Genomic DNA, 11,872 nt, shown 5'->3' on the forward strand with positions numbered 1-11,872 from the left:
TTGGGATCATGATAGTGGCAGGGGAGGAAGCATGAAAGAACTAGAGGAAAGTTGTATGTTTCATCATTGCTACACTGCACCCTGACTGGCTTATCTCTTCCTTGTGACTCTTCATGTCCAATTGCCTATAGATGGACTTTGGGTCTCCACTCTGAGCCCCTCATTCACATTGGTATGATTTTGTTCTGGGTCTTAGATGCCTTAGACACCTGATCCCCTCAACACCTTATGATCACACAGGCTGGTGTGCCTCTTCCATGTGGGTTTTATTGCTTCTCAGCTAGATGGCCACTGGCTTATATTCAAGCCTTTAAGACCCCCAGATGCTATATCTTTTGATAACCGGGCACCATCAGCTTTCTTCACCACATTTGTTTATGCACCTATTTTGTCTTCAGTGATCTTGTTGGGAAGGCGAGCACCACAGAATGCCAAATTATTAGAACAAAGTGTTCTTGGGTTGAGGAAGTACTTGAGTCGAGGCCCAATGTCCATCTGCTACCTTAATACTTAACATATAAATATAAGTACATAAATCTATTTTGCTATCATTAAATATAAATATATTTACATATGTACATGCCTGTATTTAGACCTCTATAAATGTTCTTTGCCTCCTAAGTCTTTCCTCTGTAAAGAGGAGCTTATGCCAAAGGCTCAAGTAGAGAATGTTTTGGAAATGATGATGGCAGCATAGGTTCAAATATGCATGATACAATTGATGTATGGAATGCTATAATAAGAGCTTTAAGAGCCTCCAGTAAAATGATTTTTTTTAAGAGTTTTGTGTGACCTACATATTGACTACTCTCTGAAGAGCTATTATCAGTAAAGTTTATCCAGAGAGATAAAACAGATGACATACAAAGAACTGGAGCTGTGAATGCCTTCTGGCTTTGCAATAAAAAGACCCAAAACATTTTGAAGGAAAATAACTTCCAACCTAGACTTTTATAGCTTACCAAACTATCTCATCCAGTGTGATAAATGTATAAGTACATTTTCCAACAGGCAAAACATTTTTTTAAGTTTGCATCATATACACTGCTATTTAAAAAACAAAAGGAGACTTTTCTTCATTAAAATAAGACAGGAGACCACAAAAGGGTAACTACTGAATATAAAAATAGAAGATTCCTCACAGGGGACAGGTAAGTCCTGATAAGGATAAGGAAAGACAATCCCGGGATGACAGTTTTGTCACTGAGGGAAGCTGGTTATGATTGGAGCAGACAGTGTAGTCTATCTAATATGGGGGTGGGGGGTCAATATTGAGAGGAAATTTGTTTTTCACTAATGATAGATACAAATAAAACAAAGCAAAAGGAAAACATTAACTTCACGGAAAACAAAAACGTTGAATAGAAAAGGAAGAGTAAGTATGCTTTACTCCGTGATTTAGTACTAAATTATTTTGCTAATATGAATATTGAACATTGACCTAGCCAAAATTAAAAGATACCTGTATTATAAGAAGGGTATATATTAATTTCCTAAGACGGCTATAAAACACACCACCAGAGAAGGCTTTCCTGTCTCTGTCGACGTCCGGTAGCCCCGGGCTGGCAGCTGCAGCATAATTTCCATGTCACATGACTGTCCTCTCCCATCTGTGTGTCTGTCTGCATCGCTTCTCTTCTTGGAAAGACACCCAGTCATATGGTTAAGGGTCCACCCTACTCCAGTAGGATCCCACATTAATGGATAACATCTTTAAAGACCCAATTTCCAGTTAAGGCCATGTTTATGGGTAGCAGGACTTAGGGCTTCAACATACCTTTTTTGTGAGGGAGATATGATTCAATGCATAGCAAGGGCTACAGAAAGACACATGCATGGGTGTAGCATGGAAGCGAAAAAAATATCTAAATCCTCCTTTCCCACAGTGGGAAGTGATGTGCTCAAGTTGAAAGCTGACAAATCAAGATCCAGCACCACAACCTTGTTATTTAGAGGCAGAAATTAGTGAAAACTACTCTGTGAATGAGGACATCATGGGAAAGAATGTCAGGAGGCTGAATTATGATACCAAACCTCGTGGGACTATCTAACTCTTCAAGCTAGGTGTCGAATACAGGTTTGATAAAGGCTACAATGATAAAACATAAGACTGGGAGACAGCCAATGGAGAACTCTCTTCCAGGCTACCTTCCTGGAGGAGATGAGGGGAACTGGCTAAGATCGAGGCTTGCTGATGTTCTCATTAGCAGGAAAGAGTGGATAGGTTTTATTTTGGAGGACTCAAAAGAAAGAGAATTTGAGAATCTAGGAGCTGAGGTGTCCATTGCACTCCAAGATTTTAAAAGACTGATGGAACAGATCAAGAATCCAGGAGGAAAAATATTTTTTCCACATAAGAGACCACCTTGAAACTAGGGAGGGGGAAGGGTGAGGATATAAATATATATAAATCAAAATGATTCAGAACTGTTCCCAAAAGTTATCGTAACTTCTAGGTAATAATTCATCATGGAAAAGCACACTTCTTGCCACAAGAAGATTTTTTGGATAATTTTATTGAAATTTAAACAGAGATTAGAAGAATATCTTTCCCATGGTGTAGCAAGCCGGCTTCCAGCAAAAGAACAGCAGAAATGGGGGTGTGTTGGAAATAGACATCTCTGGTTGTATCTTCCAAGAATCAACTCATCCACCCCTGTCTCTGAGAACAACCCAGCCCCACACCTCAGCAGTGAGCTCTGGCCAGCCATGTTTGCATGGTCAGATCTTGCCCCCTATCACACTGCATTGAACTTGAATGGATACCTGTTCCATGTTTGACCTATCATATTTGTTTTTTGCAACAATTTAAAATTGTGTCCCGGAGACATGGGTCTCCTTTTCTGTAGGTCAGTGGTTCTCAACCTTCCTTATTGCCGCGACCCTTTTGCTAGTCTGGGTACTTTAGAGAAACAAATCCACAGAACCTCCTGTATAAGAGAGAGTTACTAAACCTCTTGGCATCACCTCTGTATGACTGGCTGGCCATACCATCAGGACCAGAATCCTGTGCAGGTTTGTGGCTGACCAGACTTTACTTTCAACTGCTGCTCCGTGAACCAATAAATTTTATTGAACACACACACAAAAAAGAGAGTTTTGTTGTGGTGACCCCCCAACCCTAAAATTATTTTTGTTGCTACTTCTTCACTGTCATTTTGCTACTGTTATGAATCGGGCGACCCTGTGAAAGGGTCGTTTACCGCCAAAGGGGTCGTGACCCACAGGTTGAGAGCCGCTGCTCTAGAGAGAGACCATGTGGGTGTTGCAATGAACAGGACCCGTTATATCCCATTTAGATCAACTTGGAACTCAAGAGATAAATTTCATGAAATTCATATGAATTGGTCCGTTCCAAAGTAACACGCAAAGGGCCTGAGCTGAGGAGTGAAATAGAGCCAAATAGCACAGCTGGACAGCAGGATGGCGGTCCATCTCCCACACACAATGGTCATCTCCCCAAGTTCCTTCTCCAGGTTCCAGCATCCCTCACACCTGGGAGAATTGGCCAAAACCTGACAACAGAGATATAGTACAGATGCCAGTAGGCAGTCTACTGCTGCTAACTAGAGCTTTGGGTAGGGCAAGAATGTGTGTGTGTGTGTGTGTGTGTGTGTGTGTGTGTGTGTGTGTGTGTGTGTGATGGGAAGCAAAGGGTGGTTGGTGTCCCACAAAATCCTGGAGGAGCACAGGAGCCCAAAAGTAGGGGGTAATAGGACAGAGGCCGCTCCCATCAGCAGTCAGTATGGTGAGGACGTGCTTAGTCGACTGGGTCACTGAGCGTGCAAGGCTGTCAGAAGCATGCCAGGAATCCATACGGTGTATCCACAATCCGCTTCTCTTAGAAGGGTCATGACCTAAAGTAACGGAGACCATATGACCAACGCGGTTCCAGCCCACAAGTCGACATTTTTGTTTCGGAGCAACCCAACACTTTCCCTACAACCTCGTCCCTCACCTCACCTCACCACTGAGCCTCTAGTTTCTGTCCACTCTGGGCTAGCCGAGGTCACTGGTTGACACCAATGGTTTGTTCCTAAAAGTCAGGAGTTCAAACCCACCCGGCTGTTCTGTGGAGAAAGACCTGGTGGTCTCCTTCCAAAAAGATGACAGCGAAGAAAGCCAGACAGAGTAGTTGTACCCTGTAACCACGGGTCAGTTGTACTCTGTAATCACAGGTCAGTTGTACTCTGTAACCACGGGTCAGTTGTACTCTGTAACCACGGGTCAGTTGTACTCTGTAACCACGGGTCAGTTGTACCCTGTAACCACGGGTCATTTGTACTCTGTAACCACGGGTCAGTTGTACTCTGTAACCAGGGGACAGTTGTACTCTGTAATCAAGGGTCAGTTGTACTTTGTAACCACGGGTCAGTTGTACTCTGTAACCAGGGGACAGTTGTACTCTGTAGCTCATGTGTTAGTCATACTCTGTAACTATGGGTCAGCCTTGACCCATGAACAAAACAACTAAGTCTTGTCTACATGCCCCTTCCCTGGTTTCTCTCCACCTCACAGAATCTGATTCTCCACCTTCATCCTGTTCAATTCCTCCCCTTCCTTCAATGGGACGTCTGGGGCCCCGTGCACCTGAGAACACTGGACACACAGGTGCTGTTGATGATGAGGATGGTGCCCAAGAGGAAGCCCATCAGGCCAACGGCCAGGCCCAAGGCGCAGATCAGGTTCCCTGTGGTGTCTGGTAGATGGGTAGACATAGAGGGCTCTGGGAGAGAGAGAGGGTGGGGGTCAAGACATGAGAACAGGATTCTAGAGAAAAGAGAGCCGCAGTGTGAGGAGGGTGGGCTGGGGAGCGGTCCACTCCGTACCCCAGTGCTTGAGGAGAGGTCCATCCAAGCCCCAGTGCTCCACCCTGCAGTCGTAGACGTCGTCCGCAGTCGGCACGAAGAGCAGGTAGAGGAACTTGCGGAATGAATGGTCCGGCTGGGAGTAGAAGCTGGTCTGAGAGACCCCCTCGCTGATTGTGTGACCATTGTGCAGCCACGTGACGTTGATCACAGGAGGGAAGATGTTGTCCACGGCGCAGATGAGAATGTTGGGCTGGCCCAGCGCCACCGGATACTTGGGGAACACCGTCACCTTTGGAGGCACTAGGAGGAATAAGGCTCTGAATCCCAAAGGCTCACCCCTCACACCCTGGGCCTCACTAGGCTGGGATTGGGGTGTTTCTTCTCATTTGGCCATGTGGAGGCAGGGGGTGTTCTGGGGACAGAGTGGTCATTGCTGGGGCAGGAAGGAAAAGTGAGGAAAGAAGAGGCTCCTGGGAAAGAAAGGGTCTGAGGACAGCAGTCATGGGTCCTGAGAGAGCAGCAGGTCAGACAGAATGGAGGCTCTGGGGTGGCATGCAGGTCCCGCTGGACCACTCCTGCCTAGCTGCACGGGCAGAGGAGGGACCAAATACCCCATACCGCTAGTGGCTCTCGTGCGATTGGAGCGCTGCACCAGGACGTCCAGATGGATTTTGATCATGGCAATGCTGGCCAGCCCACCCTGCGGGTCAAAGTAGGCAAAGTTGCTGAACTCGGGCAGACGCCACACAGCCTCCTTCGTCCTCAGGTCCACAGAGAAGAGTTGTTCCCCGTCAAATTCATTGACGAACTGGCCGGAGGCGTCGTAAGACTGGTAGAAGGCGGGTCCATAGGAGCCCATGTGGTCAGCTATTTGGGAGAGGTTAGCGTTAGCCAGAGGGAAGAAACTGTCTCCCAGATGCCATCGTTAGGTGGCAAGATGTGTGCGTGTCTGAGCAGGGCTGCTGGGAGATGGAAGAGCGAGAGAAGGAGAGAGGCAGGCACGTGCCTGACGCATTGCAGACCCCAGGGAGACACAGGGCTAGTCTGGTATCCCAGGGGGTGGGAAGAAGAAAGGTTGTCTTAAACTACGCTTGTTGTTAGGTTCCGACCCGTAGTGACCTTATGCCCAACAGAACAAAACACCGCCTGGTTGTGTGCCATCCTCACCATTCTTCCTACCCTGTTGCCCCGAAAAGAAGACTGTGTCTTATATTAATTTTTGCTCCCAAAGATGCACTAGGTCTTATTTACAGGGGATGCCTTATTTTTCCATGAAGAATACGGTACACATTTATTGTTTTATTAAAAGAGACCTCGCACTTCCTGTCTGCTCTGGCTGCGCTGTGGCCAACAGTGAGCTGTGCTGCGGCGCCCGCTGCTAGGGCCCAGAGTCCGGAGTTAGGGTAGCTTCGGGGGGGCCTTATTTTCAGGGAGGTCTTATTTTGGGGGATCCTTATATTTCAGTGAGAGGCAAAACTGGAAGTAGGTCTTAATTTCGGGGATGTCTTACTTTCGGGGAAACAGGGTATGCTTGAGCGCATTGTTGCAACCCTGGTGTCAATCCATCTCCTGAAGACCTTCCTGTTTTGACTGCTCCTCGACCGAGCAAGATGCCCTTCTTCAGGGATGGGTCTCTCTGACATCGTGTTCAAAGAATGTACAGAACAAAGCTATGCTTGGGCTCCCCCAAATTAACTCCTGCTCCAGCTCTGCTACTGGGTCTTATGTGTGAGATGGTGGGTGTGCACATGGAAAAAAGAGCATGTGATTTAGGACAGGAGTGGAAATGACGCTTTGGGTCCGAAACGCTGTAGAGGTGGGCGTGAAGAGAAATGGGCAATGATTAGCAGAGGCAATATTTTAGAGCTTTCACACAGAGACCAACGTATAAAAAAAGGTACAGTCGAAGGTACTGTAAAGAACTCTGGACCGGAAGTCAGCAGCTCAGGCCTCCTGTACCAATTCTTCCGTCCCAGACATTATGACTGAACATGTTTCTCCCCAGAACTGAGACTTGTTTTTCAGGAAATGGGGGCGGGGAGGGTTAGGTTTTAGCGGGTAAGAGTTCTTGGGCTTGCTCTGAGGTTATGTCAGGTCCAAAAGTTGAACAAGCTGCGGCTTGTCACAAGGAACTCACATCTAGAGCAGGATAAAGACGCATGCTCAGTTGACTCTGGACATGGTGACAGACACTGCCATTGACCGGAACTTGAAAGGTCATACCTTAAGTCAAGAAGTGGTCAAGATGGAACTTTGGGTCTCAGAAAGGAGGAAGCAATGGGGTGGAAACTGAACTTGAACAAAGCTCGTAATTGATGCTAGTGTGTGGCTGGACTGTGTGCTAAACCCAGAATGGACTGTGATAGAGTTGTTCATGACTCGGAGTGAGGAAAAGGAAAAATTAATCCTCTAAACTATCTCCTTTGTGTGAGTGGCCCAGCCCCCCCAGCCCCCACCCCAAATCCCTTACCCCCTCCCATCTCCTCGATCAACCCAGTTGCCCTGAGCACTCACCCTGGATGGTCCCTGTCTCTTGAGGGCTCAGGAGGCTTATCATGATGTGGAATCCCAGAGCTAGGCCCCCATTGAAGACCATTTCCCTCTGGTGCTATAAAGTCAGAAGGCTCAGACTGGAAGATAAAGAGGAAGAAAACATCTTTTAGATTAGGGGGAAGACCCTTGCTATTTTCAGCCAATCAGAGAAATTCTCCAAGGCAATGTGTCTGTTGCTAGGTAAAGAAGTAGAGTCGAGAGGCTGAGTGAGAACATGGAAGAATTCATTGGACCCAGGTGGACCAGAGAGGCTTGATCCACGGGAAGTTCAAAAGGAAGTCCTGTTTGCAGGACACGGGAGCAACTTAGACCAACTATTGCTCCGTCCTCCCAAGAGGAAGACTTGGGGGGAGAAAAGACCATTGTAACACTGCCCGGACCCATCCTCTCTGATCTGAATTCATAATGCAGGGGACCCTACTTTACCAATGCATTTAAAAAATCATTTTATTGGGGCCTCATACAGCTCTTATCACAATCCATCCATCCATCCATCCATCCATCCATCCATCCATCCATCCATCCATCGTGTCCTGCACCTCTGTACATGTGTTGCCCTACCTATGCATTTCTGCAGACGCATTTGGAGTTAGAAAAACAGAATCACTTTCACTAAAACACAAACCTTGCCGTTGAGTGGATTCAGACCCACGGTGAGCCTGCAGGCCAGAGTAGAACTGCTCCATAGAGTTTCCAGGACCTGTCTCCTTAGGAGACCAGGAAACTCAGTAGGTTTTGGAGACCCCTGACCTTTAGCAGTCCGATGCTTAACCCATATGCCTGCAGGGCTCCGTGACTTCACTACGAAACTTTGAAAGGGACACATTAGCTGGACAATAGGATAAGCATGTCTTTTAAATCATGATCTTATTTTCTATGAGAAAAGATATGCACTTGCTGGATATGCTCCGTGGGAGGGAGAGAGGCAAGGAGCTCCCGTGGACTCTTCTGAGGAGGGCGGGGGACGGAGGGATCTCCACTTGTCCTTCCAGAGCCACGAGGCCCACCTGGGCCCGCAGGTGAGTCTGTGGGACTGCATCACTCTGGCCTTCCAGCTGCTGGTTGGGCTCTGCCAACGGGAGACACTGGCAAAATGCGGTCTTCTGTCAAGAGCATAAAAGAGCATCGTCTATCCAGGTAAAGAAAGGTAAAAGTAAATATCTTTTGTCGAAAATCACACATGTTTTTTAACCTGGATGGAATCAGTGAAAGCACGTGGCTCTGTGGTTCCCAACTTGGCAGCACCTGAGGAGGAAGTTGTTAAAAACACAGATTCCTGGATCTCATCCTGACCCAATGAATCGACACACAGGAAATTTCCCAGGAGGTGGGCCAGGGAGCCTATGTTTTCAGCAGGCTCCCTAGGTCATTCTGGGGGGCAGCCAATGGTGGACAGTCTGACAAAAGCGGCTCTGGTCCTGTTTCCTCAGTGAAACATTCTGTTGGGAAATGCTGAGCGGCTCAGAGCCCTGCTTTCAAAGCAACTGAATGACAGCTCGTGGTGCATTTGAATGGCGTTATTTGTGGGGAGCACAAACCTTCCCTTCGTTCTTGTCATTTCCATTCTCCAGGGACTACACTAAACTAATGGCCAGCAGCACATCGTGGGTATGTTGGATCTCTCCGGAGATAGTTACACCTGGGTCCTTGACTCCGCGCAAGAAAGAATTCACACCGAAGCCTGGTTGGTGATCCAAGTGAGTCTTATGAGAGTTAGAAGAAGTTTCAGGTTTACACGGCACCCATAGGACTCCTCCCGACCATGCAGCCTGGTGGAAATTGCTCAGTGTCATGTAGACCAAGTTCTCCTTCCCTGCCACTCTATGTTGGATCTCTCCCTCCACCCCCTCGACTCTCGGCTCCTGCCTTTTCAAGGATTCCACAGGGAGGCATGGTGGACGACCCCTGATCGACCCCATTGGCTGAATTGAATTCACCTGGCCCAGGTGGGCCAATCCAGGTTCAACACCCACCCATGCCCACTGGCGGGAAACCTGAGCCTCTCAGCATGTGCAGTGCGCTGCTCTGTTCTGGTGCTTGGCTCTCTGGGCATGAGTTAACGGACATCCCCATCCCTGCGCTAATCTGCCTAACAGGTACTCCGTGGAAGCTCGTGAAGAAATGTGGACCGTGCTTCAGTCCTGCCCCGATAGGTTACGCCAGATCTTTGTCTCTGCTCTTTTACGTGTGGAAAGGTTGAAGCCCCGAGACAACGGGTAACCGATTGGTAAAGCATGGAATGTTCGTGAGTAAAGAACGCCCCTTCTTTGTTTAGAAGCAATGGGTTTGGGGGGTGTCTTCTTATTGTTGTTTAGTTGTTGTCAAGTTGCCTCTGACTCCTGGTAACCCCATCTGTGAAGGCAAACAATGCTCCGCAGGGTTTGCCTGTGGCTGTGACCTGTCAGAAGCCCCTCAGCCGGTCTCTTTTCCACGACACTTCTGAGTGGGTTCAAAGCCCCCCCTCTTGGCTAGTAGTGGAGTGCTTAACTGTCTGTGTCACCAGGGATTCCACATGTCAGAATAGAGGAGGACTTGAAAACATGCATCCTCTGTGTTCTTAACTTCTCATTCAATTGCACTATAATCCAATAACCTCGTCAAGGTGACACGCCGTCTTTGAAATGTTTTGAGACTTGTGTTCTGGCTTGGAATGTGATCGATTGTTTGTAAAAGTTGCATACGTAGTATCATTGTTGGGTGCAGAACTTGATCAATGTTAATTAGAGCAAGCGTGTTGATTTCCTTATCCTAATCTAGTTCTCCCTATTTTGGGACTGACCTTATGGTGCTGTTGGGTAAGCATTGGGCTGCAAACCACAAGGTCAGTGGTTCAAACCCACCAGCCATTCAGTGGCAGAAAGATGAATTTGTCTGTTGCCATAAAGATTTACAGCTTCGGAAGCCCTGTACAGGGTGGCGGTGAGTCGGAATCAGCTGAATGACAGTGGGTTATTTTTTTTTAAATAAATGACTGGGAGTCCTGGTTGCCCTATCTGGTCAGCATGAGACTGCAAGGTCTGCAGTTCAAACATACCAGCTGCTGCTCTAGAGGAAAATGAGGTCATCGGCCCCTGAAAAGTTTTGTAGCCTCAGAAACCCTGTGGGTTGCTTTGAGTCAGAATCAACTGAGCAGCAGTAGGGTATAAATAACAGCGATATAGTTACATTTCTCACTATGATTTCTATTTTCCAATGTTTCTACTTTTTAAATCAATTTTGCCCACTATAGGTCTACCGCATTAAGTGCTTACTTTGGGGAATGATTTTAAACTCGTGTTGTTGAGGCCATTCCGATGCATAGCACCCCGAGAGGCGGAGTAGAGCTGCCTCCTGGGGTTTCCAAGACTGGAATCAGGGAAGCAGGCTGTTGGATCTGCCCCCACCCCCACCCCGCCAGGAGAGGCTCATGGATTCACACCGTCAGGCTTTGGGTTAATAGCCAAGAGCTCAGCCTTGTGTGACCAGGGCCCTAGGTAATGAGTATCATCTTGGATGACTGACCATTTCCCCAGTGGGCACTCACAGTCACCAGTCCCAATAATGCTTCCTGTCCTAAAGTCTGTTGTGTCAAAGTTCTTTTGGTGTTTGCTTGACCTACTTTGTCTCTATCTCTATATTTTTAAATAGGGGCTCATACAACTCTTATCACAGTCCATACACACATCAATTGTGTAAAGCACATTTGTACATTCATTGCCCTCATCATTCTCAAAACATTTGCTCTCCACCTAAGCCCCTGACATCAGCTACTCATTTTTTCCCTCCCTCTCCGCTCCTCCCTCCCTCATTTTTCATATCTTGCCCTGTCCGATGTCTCCCTTCACCCACTTTTCTGTTGTCCGTCCCCCAGGGAGGAGGTCACATGCAGATCCTTGTAATTGGTTCCCCCTTTCGAACCCACTCTCCCACTACCCTCCCAGTATCGCCACTCTGTTGCACCCCCTCAGTGTTTTACCTCGGTGTGGCCGGATTAGATAGGGTGCAATTCCCATACTGTGTCTCCGGTGTTGTCCCCTGTAGGGCTATGGGTCAGTGAGGGGCATCATGTCTCCTAGTGGGGCCGGCCATGTGGTCCTCTCTGTCGACTGGCTGCTCTAAGTCTTGGGAACATCGTCCTCATGGCCTGGTGGGCCAAGATGTGCTCCACTCTCTCCTTCTCCCCCTTCTTCTGTTCCCATGTGCTCTAATCAGATATGTCCCTCTTCCGGAGCTGCAGATTCAATGCTGTCCCCTGAAATAAATTCTTCTGGAGGGAGTTGCTTTGTCTCTTACTCTTGCTGTGCACTGATGCTTTGGGTGTGCCTCCTAAATGTCTTAAAGATTTTGGTTTTGATTCGTTCTGGCAGTCTCTGTCTTCTAGTGATTCAGTGATGCTTCAAGGCAGGTACTAGTTAAAAGTGAGCAAACTTGCTTCTCCAACAGACAAATGCTGAAACCTCAGTGGCTTAACCGAACAGGTTCATTTGTCCCCTCTGTGCAGGAAAAGACGGGTTTGGCCCATGGCTGTA

General features: G+C 47.6%; 1 protein-coding gene across 1 annotated transcript; it reads right to left on the minus strand.

Moving 5' to 3' along the window:
* Positions 1-4,562: 4,562 nt before the first annotated feature.
* LOC142452596 (HLA class II histocompatibility antigen, DO alpha chain) lies at positions 4,563-7,407 on the minus strand. The gene is made up of 4 exons (XM_075553844.1): positions 7,326-7,407; positions 5,430-5,678; positions 4,830-5,111; positions 4,563-4,726 (listed from the first exon to the last, which is right to left on the minus strand). The coding sequence occupies exons 1-4, from the start codon at positions 7,405-7,407 to the stop codon at positions 4,563-4,565; spliced, it is 777 nt and encodes a 258-aa protein (XP_075409959.1).
* Positions 7,408-11,872: the final 4,465 nt, after the last annotated feature.

The sequence above is a fragment of the Tenrec ecaudatus genome, chromosome 7 (assembly GCF_050624435.1).
Source record: "Tenrec ecaudatus isolate mTenEca1 chromosome 7, mTenEca1.hap1, whole genome shotgun sequence".
Lineage (NCBI taxonomy): Eukaryota > Metazoa > Chordata > Mammalia > Afrosoricida > Tenrecidae > Tenrec > Tenrec ecaudatus.